The sequence below is a fragment of the Micromys minutus genome (genome assembly GCF_963924665.1).
Source record: "Micromys minutus genome assembly, chromosome: 15".
Classification (NCBI taxonomy): Eukaryota; Metazoa; Chordata; class Mammalia; order Rodentia; family Muridae; genus Micromys; species Micromys minutus.
Window position 1 is genome coordinate 32,186,553 of NC_137984.1, and position 24,914 is coordinate 32,211,466.

The window sequence follows — 24,914 nt, forward strand, 5'->3', positions numbered from 1 at the left end:
GAGTCAACACTGGCATAGTTCACCTGCCAATCATTCACGGAGGTATTATGGGCTGGATATTTTGCATATGTTATTTACAAATGTCTGACTCTTATGGGCAGGCGACCATTGTAAAATGCTATAGACTACCTTATGTCAGCTCAGTAAAGGATTTGATTACACAGGAGAAGAAGCATCTTTTCTTTATGGACAACAACAAACCCACTCTCGCAACAGAAAATTTATTCCCCAATCCTAGAAGTCTTTAATAACTTAAAAAAACTATTCAATTTTGGTGTTACATAATTTTCATTACTTATAACGTGGTGTTTGGAATAAAATAAAAATCACACATGTTGGCAGCAGCTGGGGACCAGAGCTGATGATATTCTGAAAATAAGCCACCATAATTTAGCATTTGACAGAAATGCGCTTCACGAGGGCTGTAAACGGCCATCTTTCTAATTCTAGGCGTGTGCGTAATCGGAAGAGAATCACTGCATTTATGAATGCGTTATGGAAGAAATGAAATGTTTAACATAACAACCTAATCTAAATTATAAGATAAATGCAAGAAAAATATTTCTTCATCTCGGAGTTTAACTGAGACTCGCACAGAGTAGCAATGAGTAGAGCTATAGATATTTATGGAGACGTTTACAGGGTGTTTCGGGAGTCCCCGGGCATGTGCAGGATCAGATTCAGCGTGCTTTCAAAGACAAATGCACACTGTTCCATATGTGTGCTACAATAAAGGCTGAAAATGGCCCTTTCATGCTCAAAATAGAGATGGTATTTCCTCATCAAGGCCCCCAAGCGTGGGGATGAGCAGAGAGCCATTTTCTGCATGGAGATCTGGGAACTTCCGGCTCATCCCTGTAACTCAGTTATCAACATAAATATGTATAGGCAAATGTGTAGTATGCAAAGTCACAACAGAAATATATTTAACATTTAAGAAAATCTAGAGCATCTACTGGTAAACTGACATATGTATATAATATGACTGGATTTATTCAGGAATTCAATTTTTTTTGCTTGTTATTAGTATTTCTCAAAGTTAACAAGACTCCTTTTAAAGAAGTAGAGTGTTATACTTGTACAGATATTGTCTTAATTTTTCAAACTAACATTGAGTAATGAAAATTAATACTCATGATCAAGAACTAATTTTTTTCTTCAATTTTGGCTTTCATCTTTATTTGTACAGTTGTTTCGTTAAAACTGCTTTAAAAAGATTGGCATGAGTAACTGGTTTTCTTTTCTTTTCTTTTCTTTTTTTTTAGCTGATGATCACATTTTTTTGGTACATTAACATATGTCAGCTTCCTACAGGAACCCTATGGGGTCTGCCCACCTGTGATGTCACAGTAAGGAGGGGCTTTTCTTCTGCAGACTCCTCCCTCGGTATCTCCTTCATCACCATGGCAACAGCCTTATCTGCAGCCCTAGAGCCTTTTCCCTACAACAGTGAAACCAACAACGAATGTGTCAGGAGGCGTCTTGAAGTTATTTTTGACAAGATAGGCTAATGTTTAAGGAGCAATCCGACATGAGTGAAGAGGTGGGCAGCTGCCAGGGAATCTTGAGGCTTTTGGCTGAGGAGAAAACACACAAAATCTGAAAGATTATTTGTGAACTTGTAGTTAGCTACTTTTTCACCCTCTACAGCGGACCTAATTAACATAGTGTTTTTATATGTATAATATATTTGAAGGCAATTAACATGACATGAATATATTTTTATAGTATCACTTTTAGCATGCTTTGACTTCCTGTTGTATTCACTTGTAAATTATGACTAGACAGCCCCTAGGTATTTTGGTTTAGGGCAAGAGATCAGAGCTAAGCTCTGATTTGCCGAGAGCTTTTGCTGGGTGGTCTTGGAAATCTCATGTTTCAGTGAATTTGGCATAAGGTGTATGTAAGTGTCACCTTGTAAGTATTCTGCAGTGGCTTCACATAGCAGGGGCTTCTGTGAGATGGGCTAGCCTGAGTGAAGGTGTACCTTTTCCCCTACTTCTAGTGTCTCTGAGACCAAGGAACGCCAGCACAATTTTAGAAATTTCTTTTAATTGAAGAATTCTATAAATACACAAGTAAATCATTCCTATTGGGGCAGACCCTGTTGGGGATATCTCTGGTGTCAGTTTGTCTCAGGTAAGGAGAATTGTGAGTTACCAGGGATGGTTCTTTGAGTTGACCAGAGTCTCCCGTTTATGAGAGTAAATATCTCCATGTCACCATGTTCCATGTCACCATGGAACAAGATAAAACATCACTCTCCCAACAATCTCAGTATTTTCAAAACAAAAACTTTGATTTTTCTCAGGTTCCTTGGCAGAACCTCCCCGGAGAAAATAATTTTTATTCTAAGAACACATATAATATTTGTGTTTTCAATCTACTCTCAAGTAAAGAGAGACATGGACAAGTGCTGTGTGTGTGCACGCGCACACATGCGTGCGTGTTGTCATGGTGTTGCCTGGGAAGGGAATTAACTCTAGAACTCACTAAAACTCGATAGCCTCACCTGCTGCAGCACCAAAGGGCTTAACTTATATTAGTATTTTAGGTGTTCCCAGGACATCTAGAAAGCAGGTCCTCTTTAGGGGAGAACCGTCCATTTACGAAGTTTCTAACTTCCTAAAATGGAGCCAGGTGCACCTTGTAATTGTTCAATTAAAGGAAACCTTTTTGTAAAGTTAATAGATGTGTGAATCTGTGTATAGTTATGTAGCTCTGTTTTGACTTAAGGGCTGCATTATTAAATGACCATGTGTCCCTTTTAAAGATGGGATAGCAAGTGCTAGGACACTTATTTCTCATATGTATCAGTAATAATTTTCATATGTGGTCTCAAAACATGATGTGGCCTTGATCCTTAGGCTCACTGACTTGGGAGAGAATAAAGGGAAGCGATGATCATTGCAGAGCCAATTGGGGTAGAGAAGAATTCCATGTCTCCTCTTTGATGAAGCAATGTGACTTTCTTAAAATAAATAATAGCACAATTCTGACTTCTTGGGGAAGATGTATTTGGGTACTGTTATGCCATTTAACATGTCCTCCAGATACTAAAGTAGTCTGAGTGAATCAGTGCATGCTATTAACTTAGTATATGTTTATAAGCTAGTTTCATTTATAAACAATTGTTTTATAACATTTAGTTCTGCAACTTTTCTTTTAAGAGCAAAATCATTTGCGAAGAAGTCTTTCCATGCTCTAAGACGTTCTACGATTATAGCAATAAACAAGGTGGCATGCTGAGATCCAAACCCCTACCATATGTAAAAGAGCAAATCTAGTATTAGAAGGTATAATCGAAAAGCAATAACTTAGACTCTTCTTGCGATGAGAAGGAAGATATCAATTGATAAGCATCTCAAAAAATTTCAGGTGAATTTTGAAAAAAAAAAAGTCATTATTTGAAATGCTACCAATCTATAAACTACAAAGAGAGAAGTTTTACATGTGCAGCTATAATAGCTAGAATTAGCAACAGACATGCTTTTTTTTTTTTTTTTTTAAAAAAAAAACTAAAACAGAAACAAAAACCAAACAAAAATTAGTCCTTTCATGCTGAACTCTAGAACAAAGCAGTGATCGGCAGAAAGGTTGAATCATAAACACATGCGGGGCTTTGCATTTCTTGCAGAAAAACCCACCAAAGCCAGGGTCAGGTCACTTTTTTGAAGACAGTGCCATTTTTTCTTCAAGGTTACACCTACTACCTGGAAAGAGTCATGATACTGGGTTAGTTCCCTCTTGCAACTATTGGCTTTAGAGCTAACACCCCACGAGCTTTGTTGTTTAACAATGTGGTACCGTCTGAGCACAGAGCAGATGTCTGCGGGTAATGTCTTTGTGGCTGCAGAAAAGGTATTTGAGAGCCTCCCATGCTCAGGGTATCCACTCAGCTACCAAAGACCCCTCCCATCCTTTTGTCTCCGTCATCTGATATCTTCCATTCATGCTGCTATTGCCGGCTTCCCCCCTAATCTGTAGGATGCTGCTCCTAAAATTTCAAATGTGGCTGGTTATGCAACATAGCAACTCTGTTCAATTTTGCCATCAGTAGCTCTCAGTGCCAACCACCATAGTGTGAGGTTCTTTATAAGGTCAGTTGCTTGACACACTCAAAGAAACCCATAGACCCAATAGTTCAACTCTACAAACAGAACTGTGCCAAAAGGCTAACACCGACTGATTATTTCAAACAACACAGAGACGACAAAATGAAAATACACTCAAGCAAGAAGTAAGTTATATACTACACACTACATGAGGACATCTACTCCTATCTTAGGCTGAACAGGAATAGGAAGGACGTGGATGAGACGGTGATTAAATTTACTTCATTAGGACAGCCTTGGCTATGATCTCACACATAAGCCAGTTTTGCTCATGACCCTGTTGGATTTCTTAAGATGCTTTTAACCAAAACACATTGTATGCAAAAGGGTAGTGTCCTTGGCACTTTGCTATGAGAATTCCATGGTGCTTCTCCTTTCTTTACTATTGCTTTCTTCAACAATAAAATGATAGCCCTTTAAACAATTCTTGAGAACAGTCATATCAACTACTGTTAGGAAATTTGGAATACATCACCAAGACACAGTATTCTGGAAAAACAGCATTAACATTTGTGATTTAGAAAGCCAGATATAGCTGTCTCCTGAGAGGCTCTACCAGGCCCTGACTAATGCAGAGGCAGATGCTCGCAGCCAACCATTGGACTGAGAATGGGGTCCCCAATGGAGGAGTTAGCGAAAGGACTGAAAGAATTGAAGGGGTTTGCAACCCCATAAGAAGAACAATAATATCAATCAACCAGACCCCCCAGATCTCCAGGGACTGAACCACCAACCAAAGAGTACACGTGGAGGGACCTATAGCTCCAGCTGCATATGTAGCAGAGGACGGCCTTATTTGGCATCAATGAGAGGAGAGGTCCTTGGTCCTGTGAAGGCTGGATGCCCCAGTGTAGGGGAATGCCAGGGTGGGGAGGTGGAGGGAGTGGGTGGGTGGGTAGGTGGGTGGTGGAACACCCTTATAGATATAGGGGAAAGGGGAATGGGCTGGGAGATTCTGGAGGGGAAACCAGGAAAGGGGTTAACATTTGAAATGTAAATAAAGAAAATATCAAGTAGTAGTAGTAGTAATAATAATAATAATAATAAAAGCCCCGCTTTGATTCACTGCTTTTCTTTGGTGATATGGACAATGGCTGAGTGTCATGGGGCCATCCCAGGGTTGGGGAGCCAACATAGTTCTGATAAGATGTTGGGTATTGGATCTCATGATAGCTTGTTTGGGGAGATCCAGTTCACTTGGACAGTTGAAAGTAAAATTGCAAATAAGAATAATTTGGCCACAGCTTATCTGCATCTGAAGCAGAAGGGCCCACCCAGACTCACTGGTCTCACCTGTGTCCACCCTTCCTGTCATACCATCATATCTATGGGCTAAGAGCAGCTCTCCTCCCCTCCACTGAAATGACTGTTTAGGTTATCAGTCACATTTTTAGCATAGATATAAAATGCTTGCTGCCTTTAAGTTGCCCCAGTGTTCCCACTCCAGACTCCAGAGTGCTAGGATTATAGAAATCTGCTCCCATTCCAGGAGAACCAGCCACCCACAATCCCACTGGGAAGCATACTTCTAATGAGCCACTTTTGGTTCTTGCTCTTCATGTGCAACTAACACAAGAATTTCATGAATGCAATCTTTTAATTTCAGACCATAGCAGCTTTATAAATGTTGGCACCCCTTTGGTTCTTAATAATGCTGAATGCCAGTCTAACATCTTTATGAAGATTTCCTTGACATCTATTTTGGGTACCTAAGACACTTAGCATGTACAATACACAGATACTCAATCCGTTTGTAATCAGTTTTCTTTAACAGAGTATTACGGCTGCTATGGAGTTTATAATTTAAAATATTTATTGTGTTTTGTTTGTGTGTGTGTGTGTGTGTGTGTGTGTGTGTGAGAGAGAGAGAGAGAGAGAGAGAGAGAGAGAGAGAGAGAGAGAGAGAGAGAGAGGGAGGGAGGGAGGAGGAGGGAGGGAGGGAAGGAGAGAAAGAGAGAGACAGAGAGAAACACACAGAGAGAGACAGAGAGAGGGAGAAAGACAGAGACAGACAGAGAGAGAGAGAGATAGAGACAGAGAGAGAGACAGAGAGAGACAGAGAAACAGAGAGAGACGGAGACAGAGAGAGACAGAGAGCGAGCAACTTGTGGTTGTTTGTTCTTTCCTTCCACTGTTTCAGTTCTGGGGTTCGAACTCAGGTCATTAGGCTTGGCAGCAAGCACTTTTACTGCTTGAACCATCTTGTTGGTTCATGGAATTTGTAATTTAGAAAAAGGTTTTAATTATCTTTAATCCTCTTTATCAGAGATACTAAATAAAGAAATGAAAATGTACCAAGATAGAGGAAAAGCAAAATATGACAAAGTTAGATAACCCTCTTAACTTGGAAATAACATGTATTTAAGATATAACCTTTGGGTTTTGACTTTAAAAATCAATACATACTGTTGCCCAAAATGGAGAAACATCAGAAGTGGGAAAATACAAATACATCTAATATCTTCTTAAAAATTTCCCAAGCACTATATCTTATTTTGACAATATTAGAATTTAAATATTTTTTAAAATAAAAATTTAAAATAGTCATACTCATAATTGTGACTGATTTCATATGCACTCACAAATACATACACCTGCTATCTTCCTAATTGGAAATGTTACTCAGTCCATGCTAAAAACTATTCTCACTCCCGAGTTCTGCCCTTGGGGCCTTGGTGCCAGCAGGAAGCTGGCTACGACAAAGCTTATTGCTGATGGATACCCTTTGTTGCCTTGTGCAGAGCAAGATGAACAGTCTTTCTCCCAGAAAGATAAATGCCACAGTAAGTGTCATGATCTCTTCAGCCCTCAATAGGAGAAAAGGTTAGAGTGGAGCTTCTCGGTGACCTTTGAGCACTGGCCATCCTGCCTGCCATTTCATGCCCTTTCCCAGACAGATGCACCAATGTTGATCTCCAGCTCAAACCAGGCTTTTGCTCGGGCTCATCTTGACAACTCCTCCCATTCCATGAGACTTCACCATGCCCAGTGTTTTGTTTTAAAGTTGTGGAAATGGGACAGAATGTAGGTTCTCCCTTTTAACCATCCTGAAGGGAACTCTGAGCTTGCCTTACTAAATGTTTTTTACCTTGAAAAAAGAGACATTTTATTATGTGTGTGTGTTATATAGGCAGTTGTTAGCTTGTCTGGTGCCCCAAATTTCTGAGAAATACAGGCAATTTGAACCCCTCCTGAGGTCCTTATTATCATCCTTTATTTGATAGGATGTGCCTACCTACTTCTTATCAGTGAAATTGCCTCATGAGCTTGAAGACTGTGTTTATTTCTCTGTTTATTATCTGGTTCAGGTCTCCACGGGCACATAGATATTTAAATACAACCAGTACACACACACTTCTTGCACATCCATTTTCTATTTTTTAAGATGCTGATATTACATAACATGGTCAACTTTGGCAGAAGGTAATCCTGAATAAGCGATGGAAATTTTAATTAGCTGTTTGGAGAACTTCACACTTAACATTCATTAAAATTAATAAAGTGTTGCAGGCCGAAGTTGCATGAAGTTTGCTCTGAAACAAACTTTTTTATTTTAATTAACAGGATCCATTTTGTCCATCAATAGTATGCCATTTGTTCTTCTGATGTCAAACATGGCTTCGCTCCCACCATGTCCACAGACATGTCTACCCTCCACAGATGGTCAAGGCGAAAGCAGGCATACAGCCTCCTTCCCTGCCACCAGTTCTAGATTAAAAATGTTTTAGTGTCAGGCTCATTATGACTAAGTAACCTGGAAACCACTCATCACTGTGTCTCAAGGGCAAGTCCTTCATTTTGCTGCGAGGAATGTGTTCCACTTAGGGTGAAGTGATTTAAAGTATTTCTTTTATTCTGAGCTTATTTTTATATTGGAGATGGCATATATAATGTATCTGAAAATTAAATAAATATTGAATACATTTCTGTATGATAAATATCAAACCAGTTGTATTTTGAAAGGGTTTTGATTGCTCTGTGAAGTATTCATCCCCTAAACATGACCCCAGGGTAGTGCTATTACTGTTTTTGATTTCTTGTCAAATATCATGGAACATTTGCAAATGAGCACACTTTGAGGGGAGTTAGTTTTAAGGAAAAGAAAAGACTGTTTTTTTGTTTTTGTTTTTGTTTTTAAATAGCTCCTTTTCTTTCCAGGACAAGCAGTCTTATTGGATGGACACGAATCCCGGCACTGTTGAAGAGCTGATATAAAGGTCGCTCACCACTTGCATACATAGTTGCCACAAGCAAATATCGGCTTCTTTCATCATCTCCCACATTGTCTATAATTGAAATGTATCCAAGATAAACAGAATAAATGTGAATCTCCACAGATAAATAGGTAGTTAGGAGAAAAAGTTTTTTTTTTTTTTTTTTGGGTCACTGGGCCTTTTTAACACTGGAGTTGAGGTGCATTTTCCAAACTCTAGTAATACACTAGAGCAAAGAACAAATCATTAAGAATTTCATCCTCCTGCCAAAGTGGTGGCTTTTAAATGTTGCATATTGTTCCCCTAGAGAAAAGGTTAATTTGAGGTTCTTTCCAATTTCTTTCTTGAAAGACCATAATTTAAAGACCATAGTTACCAAATTACTGAATCAGAGCTAGCAAATCTACTTAAATGTTATTCAGTAGAATTGCCCCATATCTGTTTTTACTCTGGAGGCAAACTATTAACTAGGGAATTGGAATTCACTTCCCTATGAATGTTTCAGGAAATTTCTATTTCTAAATGATGTCCCATAATTGTGACTCTGGAGCTTATACTTAGTAGCTTTCCTTATGTTCTGTGGAGATATAAACTTTTGATTTTGTTTTTTGTTTTTCTTTTATACCAGTCATCAGAACACTATAGCTTTGCTGACATAACTTAGGAAAAAGTGAGTTCCAGAAAATAGACCAAATTCATAAGTGTCCAGGTAAGAATGTTTGTAGCTAAGGTGCCTCACGTCTTGACTTCCTAAAACAACCCACGAAGAAAGCTAGGTTATTGGACTGCCTGACCTACTATGCTCTCCTAACCAGCATCCAGGCAGGGTCACTGACAATGTGTGGCTTTGCTTTTTTAAATTTTTCCTTTTTATACCATGAGTGAAGATTCAGATTAATAACTCCTTAATCTTGTGAGGAGCTGAAAAAAACACAGAGAGATGTTGCATTTTGGAGTCATAGCCAGTCCAGCCAGGTGTGACCAAGGGGATGATCAGGTACAGGTGTCAGTCAGGGAGAGGACCAGAGGACAAGAGAACAGTGGGCTCATTGGCTGTAGTGAAACTAGACTCAAAATAGAGTTCCAGCTGATGCATGAGAAATTCAAGAGCCTATTTTATGTTTTTTTTGATATTTATAACAAACCCTATATTTGAAACTAGACAATGTAGTGATTATACACACACCACTGGAAATGGGAAATCCATGTCTATCGTAAGTATAAAAAGGGAAATTGGTCTTATTTTCAATACCAGTGCATTCCAGGAGCTGCATATCATGAATCAGCAAACACAGGTTCAGGAAGAGACACTGGCTCAAGAAATAAGGTAAAAAGTGATAGGAAAAAATACTTCCTACCAGTCTCTGACCCCCCCCCCACACAATCTAGGGGACAACCAGGAGAGCGATTCTATAGTCAGTATTGAGATTATGGCTAAACCCATGACCTCCCATTTGTAGTTTATCTATCTATAAATCATCATCTATCTATGTATTTATCTATGTACCTATCCATGTATGTATGTATGTATGTATGTGTGTATGTATATATGTATGTATGTATGTATGTATGTATGTATGTATGTATCTATCTATCTATCTATCTATCCATCTATCTATCTATCTATCTCAGAACTTATATTCTAAGAATGGAAGGGACCTTTCTGTCTTTTCCAAGTATCTATAAGATGCTCTGCTGTGTGTGACAATATAGCTTTCTGTGTATTTGGATAATGAGACCAAGTGTGGCCTGAGTTGACAGAGCATAGAACTTAAGAGTTAGAAACTGAGAGCTGACCTCAAGGAACAGCACTTTACTTTCTTGTTTGACCTTGGGCAGAGAACTTAGGCTCTCTTTTAGTTGTCATTGTAAAAATAGAGGAGGAAGGAGCCTCAGTGCCTCTGTAGTGTTTTTGTGAGACTCAGACAGAAAATGCATATGAGGGTGACCTTCATTATCCACTAATAATGCCTTAAATGAGCTCAACTCCATTATCTGAGTCAATTATTTTACATATGCATTGGGGAGTCTATAGAATCTGAAAGAACTAATTATTCCGAAATAATAATCTGATAAGGTGTGCTATAATGAAGCAAAACATGAATAGAGTCTCCCTGACAACAAGAACCCAGAACCCCAGTGGGTCTGACGTGGCTCTTTCAGTTACAGATGTATACTTCCAATGCCTATAAGGTTGTGCTGAATTCACAGGCCATTTCCTGTGCTCTAGCAAACACAGTACCACATGAACACATCCACCCAATCAAGTGCACACAATGACAGTAATGATCGATGGCCTTCAACTTGCAAATTCTAAGGAGGAGTTCCACAAAGACTCAGATTATGGAAACATTTTTTAATAGTTAGAAAAGGTTCACTAGTTTTGCTTATATACCGGCATCACCTTCATAGTTTGCTTCTTATCAGTGTGCTCATGTATGTGTTGTCATGTATGTGTGCATGAGCATACATACATATGGATGCTAGAGCATAATCTTGGATATCATTCTTCAGGTTCTGTCAACCTTGATTTTGGGAGAGAGTCTGTTACTTGTCTGAAGCTCAGCAAATAGGCTAAGCTGGGTGGTCAGTAGCCTAGGCATCTGTGTGTCTCTGCCTCCCCTTTGCTGAGCTGACAAGGTTACAAAGCCATGTCTAGGTTCTGTGAGGCAGGCTCTGGAGATGAAACTCAGGTCTTTATGTTTGCAAGGGCAGTGCTTTATTACTGGACCCATTTTCCAGCCCTGCATTTTGCATCCAACTCTGACAGATTAGCACTGCATGCCCACCATTTTTGTTCTTGGTTGTATTAAGTTACTTCTATTCTCCTTCACATGAAGCATGGCCACATACGTCTCCCATGCTAGAAAGCTGTCCACAGGCTGTGGCCTGGTGCACAAAAATGTGGAGAGAAATTTGACAAGGTCTTTAAGATGCTCATAGAGTTCTTCTCAATTAGATACAAGTGAATTTTCTGTGCCAGTTTATTTCTACCCATTTTCATATGTATATGTACATGCATATGTATATGCACATAGAAACTTTGAGTTGAGCTACATTGAACCTGCTAAATAATGCATTATAGTCTCTCAGGTCACTAGACCAAAGGGACTGCAAGGCCCTGATATTTTATTAGATAAATTGATATTGATACTGAGTCTGGATAGATTTTATAGAAAGATCATTCCCCTGTCTTTAAATTCTAGTGATTCCCATATTAGTACCCAATAATTTATTATTACAGTATATATCTATATCATCTACATATAATCTACATCTATCTATTGCCAGAAATTGATAATCTATATCAATCTATATCTACATGAGAATACTCATGTCGCAGCACAGGGATAGCTTAAAGAGAATTGATCTCTCCATCTGCCATGTAAGGCCTTGAGATCAAACGTAGGTTCTCAGCCTGTGAGCCATCTCACTGGCCCACATGTGCTATTTTTATCATAGTTCGAAAGTTCTTGTGAAAGCAGCAGAGTTTTAGACTCACCAGCTAACTTATTTCTATAAACACTGAATTATAGAAAGCTCAAAATTGTTTAATCTCACTGACGTGTGTCTAAAAGCTTACATTTGCTTCAACTTCCTTTTTCCCATGAACCACATCATGGCAACTTCGTCTAGACATTTATAACTCTCTCAAGAACAGTAAGATAAGAACAAAACACCAGAATAAAAAAATCCCAGAAATTAAATTTTAGAAAATCTCTCATCTTGAAGAAAAACAATTCTTAATGTATGCCGGAGTCAAGAAGGATTTAGCAACAAGTCTGAGAACACAGTTGGGAGGGCCACCGGGAGAGGACAAATGTGGTGGTTAGCCAGTTTACTGCTCTGATCGTCATGCTTTTGCTGCCTTTCACTTCTCCTCCACTAATGGACTTACCCGTCTGAAACCATAAGCCAAAATAAACCCTTTGCGTTGCTTTTAGTTGTGGTATTTTACTAAAGCAACAGAAAAGTAACCAACACAGAGTTGTTTATATATATTTTTCCACTGGGAAATAACCCTCACTTCTAGAGACAACTGGATTGGGAATGAAAATGGGTATTTAGAATTTGAAGACAGCAATGAAACAAATGGTATGTCCCAGTGAACCAAGAAAGGGACAGTTGGGGAAGAATTTGAAACTGTTTGAATAGACGCATGTATTACATAACCTAGCACAGAGTAGTGACTGCTCTGAAGCTGCAGACTCTTGTTACATGTTTCTAGTTTTGCCCTGTGGAGGCCTGGGCTTTCTTTTTCAGACACACATGGAAAGAAGATGGTCCTTTTAATGAGTACTGTGTTTCTTTACCCTGTGAAATCAGCAGGGTTCTTCTCCTCTTTCTCTCTGCAGCTCCCTCACCCCAAGGCCTTTCTGTGTTTTCTCCTCTCTCTCTCTTCACTCAAGGAGCCCTTTCCATTGCTGAGTCATCAGTTTCCAGTTCCACTTTTCCCTTCCTGCCTGAGCTCATTGGCATCTGCCCTAAAGCCCTAGACTATGACCTTCTTGAGGTTGGCATTCAGTCTCCTGTTTTGTGTTACCACAAAATTAGGGTGTTTTGAGTCACACAGGCGTTAGATAAAGCTTTGTTGAATGAATGCATGAATGAATGAGTGCACAGATAGATAGATGCTATGTTGTTTCATCTGCTTCACACTTTGTGGGTTTTTTTTTTTTTTGAATCTAGGCTACGGCATGATAATGATCTCCTTCTCGATCACCCTCAGTCAGAGACCAGGATAGTAATGGCTCCTGGATCAGAGTCTAATGGAGTGTTTCCAGTAGAAGCAGCGTGACATAATCATGAGACCTTTTAATATTCTAATATTCTTCATGAACTATATGAAGGAATATATGAAGGACTGGATACTTTGGAATGAAACAGAGTACAACCATGAAGGAAGGAGCAAGTGGTAACATGGGAGAAGAAAGAGGATTGGCTAAAGGTGCTCTACCGAGTCAGAGTTGTTTTGTGTGTGGTGATCCAGTCTTCTCTGCTCTCTTGCACTGCTGGGGACACAATAATCTCTTGTAAGCCACAGTGTTTTTTATTTTTCTGTTTATTGTGGAGAGATAGAGCCACGTACCAGATTCAGATCAATAGATATGGAAAAGGGAAGAGAAAGAATGACTGCATTATATGTTGGCTAATTGCCATTAAGGAAGAGCCCAGAAAATTACCTGGTCCAGAGTAGGCATTTTGTCGCTCGACTATTTTTTTAAGTGACTTTAAAAAAATCAATAAAGGCACCACTAGTCATTGTTTAGAAGTGTCCTGGAGACCCCAATATAATTCAGGCTATTTTTGTTGCTCTTAGATATCTACCAAACTTGATGGTAAGACTATTTTTGAAAGACACACACACACACACACACACACACACACACACACAGTCACTGGGCATGGAGCAATGAAGTTAGTATTGACCAGAAGCTCTCTCCCTGCTAGCTAGCTGTCATAGTACCAGAAAGTGCTATTCAGTCTTCTGGCGAGAAAGGTCATTGTCATTTCACCAACAGTCTCATGCGGACATGAAGGCTGTGAGCTACACTAACAATTGGCACAATATGGTATGCCCATTGCAATAGTGGAATGAATGTTATAGAATTCACAACTGATTTCTGGTTGAATTTAGGCCCACTACATAAGAGAAAAAACATGGCTAGTTCTGAAAATCTGGACAAGAATTTAAGGGTAAGGAGCTCATAAGTCCCAGGGCTAACATGTTATTATTGCTTTGCTAAATTGACACAACACCAGACTGCCCTGTGCATTCATTCATATCTGCTTCCTTGTATATTATACAGCTCCCCCACCTCATCGAAGATCAGTTAATGAAGAAGCTCAAAACTGCTCAAAATGCAGAGAGTAATTGTTTAAAAAGTGTTCAGTCACAAATAGGACATCTATATCATACTTTTTCCCTTTAAGGCTCAAGGACCATTGCAGAAAAGGAGGGCAGAAAGACTTTAAGAGCCAGAACTAAGAGGAAAACTGGATCTTCTGACATGACAAGATTACCACAGTCATACACTCACCAGCTCTGTCTGCAGAAGACATTCACAAGATCAAGCCAATGTACATCCATCAATCAGTGGAGAGGAGTTTCTGAGCTCCCACCCTTAGCTGAGGAGCTCTTAACAATTGATGGCTTCTGGGGATAGGAGAATCAGAGTTTTATTTTTATTTTTTTAAGGGTATGGCCTGGGCCAGTGGAGCATGCTCCAGGCGATGAACATACTCATTAGAATATGAAAAGCACAAACTAGAACCAATGGGCTATTATATAACAAAAATAATATGAAACTGGGAGGGTGTGAAGAGGTGGGAGAAGGTCTTTGATGAGTGGAATAAATATGATTAAAGTACATTGTGCATATAAGTGAAATTCTCAGGGAATTAATAAAATTTAAATATTAAAAAATATATATGAGAGAGAGACAAGAGAGAGTGACAGAGGGAGACAGAGAAAAAGACACAGAGAGAATCAGAAAGAGAGAGAGAGAGAGAGAGAGAGAGAGAGAGAGAGAGAGAGAGAGAGAGAGAGAGAGAGAGTTAGTTCACTTTTATGGAGTGGAGTTGAGTCTCACAGTGCCTGAGAGCCTGTAGTCAATCTTATATTGATCCAAAGCTTTGAGGTGACCCAGCTGGCAGAGAGGTTAAATAAAACTACAGAGAAGATACTATAACTTTAATAAAAAATACCGCAAGGAAGAACTCCTGTATTCAAGTTCACTGGTATTGAGACCCACACAAATTAACTCAGTGGAGAGACATGAGCAAGAATCACCCAATTTTGGAAGATTATTGGAAAAGCTGAAAGTTGCAGAGATGTTTTATGTGAGAATATAGTGGTTTTTGTATTTTGCCTGGGGGAGGTAGAGAGCACTTCCTCAGCTAAACAAATTTCCCGAACAATATCTTTCTGAAGGAAACCCAGGACACTGCAGATGAAGCTGCCCCAGAGAAGGTCCTGTTATTAGGTGCCGTCTGTCACTTGGATCCTCCAAGAGAAAAACACTCTCTTATTTGATGTGGAACAGCTTCTTCAGACCGATTTGAAGAGAGCCTTAGTTAAGGAGGAGAGGCAAGGGAGCATCTGAATAGCTAACGTAGGACTGCAATGCCATAAAGCCCGGTTGAGTTTCCGGTTGAGTCTCATCAATACATCTTTAGGTTAGTGATAGTAATGTCTTTATTGAAGAAACAGGTAGAACCCAAACAGAAAATTTGCTCAAAGACAGGCAGGTCGTCACTAAAGTAGTGATGGTAGCAGATGTAACAGTTTGCAGAGTCAGAGGTGGGTACTAGTTTCAGGACCTGCTTTGGGTACCAAGACCTGAAGATGCTCACACTCCTTACTGAGGTGATGATGCACTTCATTCCACACTCTTAACCATCTCTAGACTAAAATGATGTAAGCACTGTGTAAGGAGTCACTATGTCCTATTCTTTAGGAAAATGTGACATTAAAAAAAAAAGCCATGTTAGGATGGATGAGATTTGCATATTTTCAACTAGAGGTTGGCTGAATCCTGTGATTTGGAACCCAGGGGCACAGGGGCTCAACTGTAATCACCTATTGAGCACTTTTTTTGGTATGTGTAGAGGTGTTTACACACATGTGCACATGTATGTGATAGACAAATCAGTGTTGGGTGTCTTCCTCAATCATTTCTCTACAATTTTCTTCAAGTTCGTTTTGAGAAAGGGTCTTCCAGTGGGACCCGGGATTAGCTTAGTAGTCTAGGCTAACTTTCCACTGAGCCCTGTGTTTGATTATAGGTGTAGATTGCCTGGCCCCACTCCACTGTTCGGGTGCTGGGAGTCCATCACACCCACATGCCTGTGCAGAGGGCACTTCCCTTCCCCATACCTCACCTTATTCACATTGCATTGCACTACATCACTCGAGGGCTCTGAATGCATAAGTTTAGCACACCCATTAGATACCACAAAGAAATTGAGACTGAAAGTTAAAGCAGGAAGAACTACCATAGGCCCAGACTCTGCTTCTAGCTACTGAGTTTTGTTGGCTTTCTGCAATGCTGTGCTTAGAAGCAGAGTCTGTCAATACCAGATCCTCATACTGAATGAGGCTGAGTCTCTCAATATGAGCGGCCACACTTGTAGCCAGGCCCTTTGCAATACTGGTAGGTTCCATTGGATGTTTAGGATTTATATTATCATTTATTTCTTCCTTGGCCTAAAGCCTGTGGCTGCCTGCCTGCCTGGATAGACCTGTCTGTCATACAAGCCCACATGTAGGTGGAGGGAGAGCTGGGATCTGTGCCCTATGTCTGGTCTTGAGTTCATGCCCTCTCTTCTGCCCTGGACAGAGTTATGTTAAAGTTTTAAAGAGCCACAGAATTGATTCATTAGTAAAGCTCCCTCTCTGCATGCCCACCAAGAGGCAAAAGCCGAAATTGAATCCCTGTACTCCCATGTAATGAGGGGAGCCTCTTTGTGCTTTTCCTAGCTCGTCTATCAAGGGGGGCTACAGTTCTGTATTTCATAGTGTTGTGGTGTAGAAGCCTGGGGTAGGGACTGAGAACTGTAGATACTTGGGAAAACTTTCTTTTTCTTCTTTTTTTTGTTCTTTTATTCTTCATTTTACTCTTGTTTTTGGCAAGACAAAAGACACCACCATTGTGTGTGTGTGTGTGTGTGTGTGTGTAGGTACACATGTGCACATGAGCATTTGGAGAACACAGGCTGTCATTTCTCAGGCCCTATTTATCTTGCTTTTTGAGATTGTTTCTCTCATTGGCCGGCACTCAGCATGTAGGGCATGTTGGCTGTCTAGCAGGCTTCAGGAACCCTTCTGTTTCCACTCCGTTGCTGAGATTCTATGCATACAGTGTTACTCCCAGCAAATTTTAAAACACGGATTCTGCTTACAAGGAAAATGCTTTACTGACTAAGGCATCTCCCCAAGTACAGCGGCAACCAAAGCAATGCTTTAAAAATGTATATAGGAGTTTTACCTACATGTATGTGTATGTACTACATGTGTGCCTGGTGTACTCAAGGACCAAAGGACTCTCTTAAATCCCCTGGAACTGGAGTTAGAGATAGTTGTGAGCCACCATCCGAGTGGTGGAAATTGAACCTGGCTCCTTTGGAAGAACCATTGAACCATCTCTCCAACACCCTCGTGCGATTGAAAAATGACATAATTACCATGCCTACTCTGTACTTCCATGTGCTCTTGCAAAGGACACAGGTTCAAGCCCTACTACAGAGGGTTGTTCACACTGTGGAATGAAAATGCACAATATCTTAAGCTATTGACCTGGAAGCTCATCCTCTATACAACAATTTGGCTTCCTTCTATACTCCAGCGGTTTCACATGCATACATCCTGTGCAGATTGCTTTTTTTGTATTAGCCAGTAGGAGAGATAAGGCAAAGTAATCGAGGAAACAGAAAACTGCCCAACCTGCCATGGGGGAGAGCAAACAATCCTTATGACCCTTCGGCAATTCACTTTGACAGTCCTGGAGTGAAGGAGCGGGGCTGGAATTTGGGTCTTGGTTTAACTCTGAAGTTGAATATTGCCTCATAGCTACAATAAGCTGTCTATTTCTGCAAGCTTGAAAACTACCATGAGCTAACAACAAATATTTGGGTCTTGGTTTAACTATGAAGTTGAATATTGCCTCACAGCTACAATAAGCTGCCTCTTTCTGCAAGCTTGAAAGCTACCACAAACTAGCAACAAATAGTTATGAGATTTGTAAGAACCTTTTGCAGGCAGAATAGCTTCTTGAGTCCCATTTCAGCAAGCATTACAGAGATCTCTCACAGGCACCCCTGAGTCACACTTGATTAGACTTGGGCTCTAGGTTTCATGGAAGATTCCATTTGCTGGTCCAGCATCTACATGAATGTGTGTTTTTTCGGAGTAATCCACCTGCAGATACAAATGACTGCTTCTGGGTGGGCAGTGGGTCTGCCCTAAGAAGGGACTCATGATTGGGACATGTGTACACCCTGTTTCTGTAATGAATACATTTTTCATAACTTCAAAGTAAAAAGAAAAAGCCCTAAAACTTAAATAACTTCCTTAAATAGCTCAATTCTAAAAATGCTTGCTTCTCTTAGTTCCCTGGAGATTCAGTTGACAAAATGTTATCAGAAAGAACAAGGAGGTGCCTCCCTATCTCTTCTTTAGAACTTACTGCCCAGAGGAAAGCCAGAGTGGACAAGAGAAAAATCTGAAGGTTGTGGTCCAGTTAGAACCTCCATGGCGTATGCCTGTGGGAAGATTCATGATGTATGTCTTTCAGAACCTGTCTGTGTGTGCTTTGGCGGTGTCTGTAATTTCTCCTCTTTTCTGCAAGATAGCTTCTTTCCTAATCTTTCCATTGTTAGAGGAAAACTCACAAGCTTCCTTGACCTCCTTTTCCAACCTCTTGTTGATTTAGTCACAATGAGTATTTAATAATATCAAAGGCCCCCCTCCACGAGAAGATTCCCTTATGCTAGACTACTGGAATAAGTGGGAATCAGAGACTAAATGACCTCATTTTAACAAAGTAGCCAGTTTGGCTTTATACTTACTATATAGCCAAAGATGGCCTTGAACTTGTGATCCTCCTTTCCCTACCCCCTGGTATGTGTAGTGCTGGGAATAGACCCTAGTAAATATTAACACTGTTGGAGTTCTTGCATCTTAGCTGGCAAGAGGCTTCAAACAGACTCCAGGGTGAGGGACGCTTTACTTTTCTATGTCCCAGCAAGATTTTCTCTCTCCCATCTGCTTCTCATCCATCTAAACTTACTCGGCATTAGGATTACAGACTCACACTGTTGTGACCTGCTTTTCACATGCTTATGGGTTATTGTCACTCCACAGTCACTAGTCATCGCCACAGCCCCTAGGTCTTAAAAAACCCTTTTCTATATTATCCAGTGGCATCATACCAGAATATAATGCACCACCTTCAAATACAAGCATCACTTTCAAATCAAACGTAGGCTTTGGAAGCTCCCAAACTGAAGGACTTCCTGAGGTAAGGAGTGTATACAGGCAGGATTCTTTAAAGCTGGTTTGTTTTAGCTTAATAACAAGTGTATTGATTCAACTATTCTGCATAGAGTTCATGTGGGGTTTAAACATATTGTTCTCTTTCATCTTTATGACTATTCTGCCAGTACATTGTAACCCACTACGTATTATCAACACTCCCCCAGTTCCCTCATGGCCTACAGGGGTAGAGATGGAGGCTGCGGTGTCAGAGGGAGTTCGACAGGAGCAGGACAACAGAAGCTAGGCACCAGAGTTCCTGAGATAGCCTGGCACCATCTGTGGTCTCTAGACACTCATGCATTCACACTCGAATTCCAGCCCCGCCCCTTCCATTCCAACTCCTACACCTTTGGCAAGAAATATCTACACAGCTGGATTAGATTCACAGGATGTTTTTATTTTTTGCTTCATTAAAGTCTAGTTTCCTTCCAGCAGTCTGTGTTTTCTTCATGTATTAGCTCAGAAATCATTTCAAAAGGAAGAAAGCATTTTAGAAGGTGTTTTAGGTAAAGGCTTGGAGAGGGGACCGGAATCAAGTTGCTTCTGCAGTACACAGCAAGCATCCACATGAGTGCCCCTCCTCCATGCCCCAGAGTGCATGTGCTTCACAACTGCCCTCTGAAATGACCAGAACAGATTCAGGAGCAGAGGTTGTGTTTGTGGCCTGTAACATTTCAGACTACAGAGCACTAAGTAACCAGTCAATAAACATTGTCAGACACTGCACCAGGCCAGGGAGCAAACAAGGCACACAGATGTGATTCTCAAGGAACTGAGATTCGGAAGGGATGAGAAACATTCCATAAATATTCCCATGTATGACGTAATGTCATCGAGCAAGCGATCGTGTCTAGATGTGATACGTGTTTGTACTTTCTCACCCTCTCAACGACGATGGGTAATAGATGGTAACAATTGTTTTGTGTTTCGCTTTTCTCTCTTAGATATAGCCTCATGCTTCTCCTATATTTGCACAGAAATGTCCCAATTTCACCGTCTTTCTCTATCGCTCAGCTGCCAGGCCACACTGTTTCCTGTCTGTGCTACTGCTGCTGGTTATTCTCTATTTTTGTTCATTAGAATTACTGCTGTAATAAACAAGCTATTGCACAGAATAAATATTTTCCAAGAGGCAGATTCAACTCACTAATTTTAAACCTAGGGAAATCATCTTGGTTTTTAGAAAAACAAACAAACAAACAAACAAACTCTATAAAACCAAACTTCCAAACAAGAATGGTTGATTATGGCGTTAACATTTAACATTTCAGTTACTCGATGATTCTAATTCTGTGGATAAACCTCTTATAATTTATGTAATGAATAATTGTACAACATGAAGATAGATAAAGTTATTAAAGAAAAGGTCACCAGCATGATGGTGTTAGGGATTATGTTGAAGGCTGTTTTGTCTCTTGGTCCATTATTTTGTACGTCAAGTAAAGACATTAATTTAAAGAAAGAAAGAAATTGTGGCCACATCTTTACTGCCATCTCTTTGTCATAGCATGTGGCTCAGGAGCACCTGACTCCTTGAGTTTTCTTTTCTGTCCAGGTGTTCATCTACAGGTGTTCATCTGCAGGTGTTCATCTGCAGGTGTTCATCTACAGGTGTTCATTTGCATGTAGATGGCTTGAGTATCCTCTTAGGTAACAATTTTATCTACTATGGTAGTAATTCAGTAAAGTCAAACTAGGAGTACTTGGAGGAACCTGGGCTTCCATGCACTTACATGTTCCCATGTCTCCAAAGCCTACTTTATCACAGAGCATGATACTCAATAATATTTGCTTAATTAAATTAAAGGCATAACAAGAAAAGCCATTTGCAAAGGTTTCAGACTGTGCTAGCAGCACTTTTGTGTGTATTGTATGTTGTCTGCAGTGTATGCACATGGATGTTCATGTAAAGGTGAGGACAAGATCTGGGTGTCTTCCTTCATTACCCTGTGCCTTACTGCCTTGAGATAGGGACTCTCACTGGGTATCCATATCCAGTTCCTAGCCCCTGTTTCTGATCCCCAATGTTGGGACTACAGCCGTGTGCAGACATGCCTGGCTTTTGAAATGCCCTCACACACTAAGCCATCTCTCTCGCCACACTACTCCCTTTTTGACCATCTGTCTGAAACTTCTTGGTCAAGCAAGAGGAAGGTCTATCTATAAACGTTGAAGGTGGGAGTGGCTGAGACCAGGTCCCACAGTGACACCCGACACACACTGGGAATCCAGAGCCTTTAACATCCAGGAGCTGTCCTTCAAACGTGTCAAGATCACTAGGACAAGAGAAAGACCTGGCATTTAAATGGGTGCGTTTGAGTCACATACTCAATTCTCCAGCAGGCTCTAGATAGGATTTAAAGAATATTTCTTCATTCCCAAACATCCCATGGCAGTTCTAAAATTCAGTGGTTCTCCAAAGGGTCCACCTGTCCCTTTTGACGTAACAGAAACAAACTGAAGGCAGCTTATACTTGTCCCATCTTATCATGTGGAGAAAACAGCCACACCAGAGCATAAAACCCAGTTTCCATCTAAGGTAGTTAAAAGCAAACTCACTTGGGTAAAATAACCCAGCCGACTCCAAGGTTCCTGGTTCTGTTCCTTCCACTGATTCTCCTTAATCTTATGACTGGGCTCAGCCAGCAGTTGTCCATGCCATTAGTGTGTGCAAACAAGACTCCAGCTGTGAAGACAGCCCACTTGTCTGAGTCTGTTAAGTTCCCATGCAAGAGGGAAGCAGGCTACACTAACTGGGCTCACGCCGAGATGGCCGTAACCCACTTATCCCAGTAAGCCTTCCTAATCTTTTAATGGAGAAGGTAATGTCAAGGATTACTTGAAACAAGGGATAATCCTAAATGACATGATTAGAAACCCTGATTTTTTTTTTTTTTTTTAAGGAATAGCTTAGCTTTCCAAATCCTAAAATCAGGTTGCTCTTCTCGCTGGCAGCAGGGGGCAGCAGATGAAAGTCAGTTCTGGGCCAGTTTCAAGGGTGGAACATTCCAGATGGAAAACTCCTTAGAGTGAAACTTGAAAAAGCCGAGCGCTGATTCCGATGCTTCCCTGTTAGAAGAAGAAGGCCTTCAAAGGTGTAATGGGTTCTGCATTTACGTAGGTCATGCTCTGGATTATACACACTCTATAATTCCTGTTCAATTAGGTTGTGCCTGGTGAGGTTGCCATCAAGAGTTTAAAGTTGGGACTCTAATGGTGTTAAATCTCATGATGCAGAGCATATTTTAGATGTAGGACACCCCTTTTTAACAAACCCGAATGGCAGACATATGCTTGGCTAAAAACAGCCATTGGTTTGAAGAAAGGATGATGCTCATGTATGGGTATTAGGACTAGTTTCTATCCCTGCTTTCTTTCTTTATGTTTCACAACTGAGCCTGCAGATGACCCTGAGCCTGTGTGACATCTGTTCCCAAGCTGACTGTCATCTCCACCTGTCCCTCCTTCCTCTACATTCTGTCCTGGTACCCTGTACAGAACCATCTTGCAGTCCCTACCAGTCTTCCTGCTCCTCATGTCAGAACAACCCTGGGGGCTGAAATGCAGGTATGAAGTTGTCATCTTCTCCAGGAGTCCCCGTTTTGAAAGTCAGGTTTCGTACTCCATATGCTTAGCTAAGGGAGCCCATCTGCTCTGTCTCTAGTTTTCAAATCAAGGTCCCAGGACAGGGAACATTGGCTTTTGGGGGGACCTTTGTGGAACTACTGGTTGGCAGTTGAATCTGAAGACACGGATGAGCCTGGGAACCAGAGACTTTAAATATTTGGGTGATCTTTGAGCTCATTCAAGACCAAGAATCTCTGGCCTATCAGATCATCGCAGTGGGCTCTGCAATCTCTGCTGTGTGATGCCAGCTGTCTGGGCAAGCTTCTTTGTCCACAGTTTCTAACTTCCATCTGGCGGCTTCAAGTTCAGCACAGCCCCAGCCCTGTAGTAGGGCTCTTCTTATGCATAGGATAGCTTGCCAATGGTGCTACCACGCACCTGACTTGGAGATGCCAGCTCCTGCCCACCTATTGGAATTCTGAGGCTGCACCGGTGTCAACTGTGCTGCAGTTGGTGGTGGCCAGTGACTTGCTGACTCTCTCGATGTCTAGGGCCTTTCCTGTCCTATTTCTTTGGCTTATTTTTGGATAAACAAGCTAAACCTTTCAGAGTCTCGTCTGTGTTAACAAACGGGGAGAGATGACATGTCGTCTTGCAGGCATGAGAATTTTGAAGAGCAAACAGAATTTCTTGAAATCTCTATAGATCTGCCTGCCCTCTTGCTGCTTGCTATTCTCCTCCAGGAAGGGAGCTCTGTCTTGCCTTTAGTTCCAGGAACAGCCTTTAATAATACTTGAGAAAGAAATGGGTGGAAAAACACGTACAGAGAGACACAAAGGTTACTTTTCTCTAGCCTGTCTAGATTGTAAGATGTCCCTAAATATGAGAAAGATGTAACTTAATATCTATCTGTCCATAAGAGGTGACAAGGCCACTGTCATTTAGACAGGGTTTCAGGCATCTCAGAGAATATTTGTTTAACACTTTTCTCTTTTCTCTAGGTAATCATTTCATTTAAATTGTAGTGTGTATGAGGTGTGCTCAGGAATGAAGAACACCCCTTGGGAATTGGGAGTGTGTGCATTCATGTGTGAGTGCTAGTGTAGGTGCGTGCATGCCTTGGGGTATTGGCCCCACTTCCATCTTGTTTGAGCATGCGCTGGGTGGTAGGTGTCTCTTGTTCACTGCTGCAGACAGGACATCAGGACAGGTGGCTTCCAAGCTTTTGAGGACTCTCCTGTTCCTGGTTCCCATTGCACCCTAGAAGAGCTGGGATTGTGACTGCCTATGCCCCCATGTTTGCTTTTTCCTCTAGAGATTTGAACACAGGTCCTCAAATAAGCATGGCAAATACTTTACTCACCAGGCCATTTCTCCAGCTCCCTTAATGTTCTGGAGGTGGAAACAGACCGGTATATATGCAGTCAATAATAACAGTCATTGAGTTGATTGGTGGCTGATCTACAGCAGACAGCTCATATTTCCTGACTTTCAGTATTTTCAGTGTGTGTGTGTGTGTGTGTGTGTGTGTGTGTGTTGTCTGCTTCTACTTCTCCAGCAATGGGGTAACAATCACACACTACTGCACCGGCTTTGTTATGTGGTCTCTGAGGATTGACATGCAGATAGTGATTGTCTATGGTGGTGACATTGAGCTGCGTTTTGGTTTGGATTGTGTGGGTACATAAATTTTATACAGAACCCTATAAGCTTCTTGACTAGGAAGACATTGGCATAAAAGTCTGCTTTAATATTTTAAACACGAGGATGTTGAATAATGTTTGATGCTGCCAGATTCTACTTTATGATCTTGAGGGATGCGAGTGGGTCAAGCACATGCAGTTAAGACATTAGAAAAGCCACAGGGATAGTTCTCAATATAATTTGATTCGATTCTTTTATTTGGATTTGAAAAATTGAAGGATAAATATCCCTTGAAGTCATAACCTTTAAAAACTATGTGTTTGATGAAATTCATAA

At 40.8% G+C, this 24,914-nt stretch overlaps 1 protein-coding gene across 3 annotated transcripts in view; it reads right to left on the bottom strand.

The window, feature by feature from the left end:
• The window catches only part of PEX5L (peroxisomal biogenesis factor 5 like), a 148,203-nt gene that overhangs the window by 79,215 nt on the left and 44,074 nt on the right, over positions 1-24,914 (bottom strand). For all 3 annotated transcript variants that reach the window (XM_080929313.1, XM_080929312.1, XM_080929311.1), the window contains 2 exons: positions 3,648-3,713; positions 1,337-1,441 (listed from right to left, as the gene is read on the bottom strand). In XM_080929313.1, the coding sequence (XP_080785439.1) occupies positions 1,337-1,405 (69 nt within the window). In that variant the 5' untranslated portion in view covers positions 1,406-1,441; positions 3,648-3,713. The remainder of the gene's footprint in view (positions 1-1,336; positions 1,442-3,647; positions 3,714-24,914) is intronic.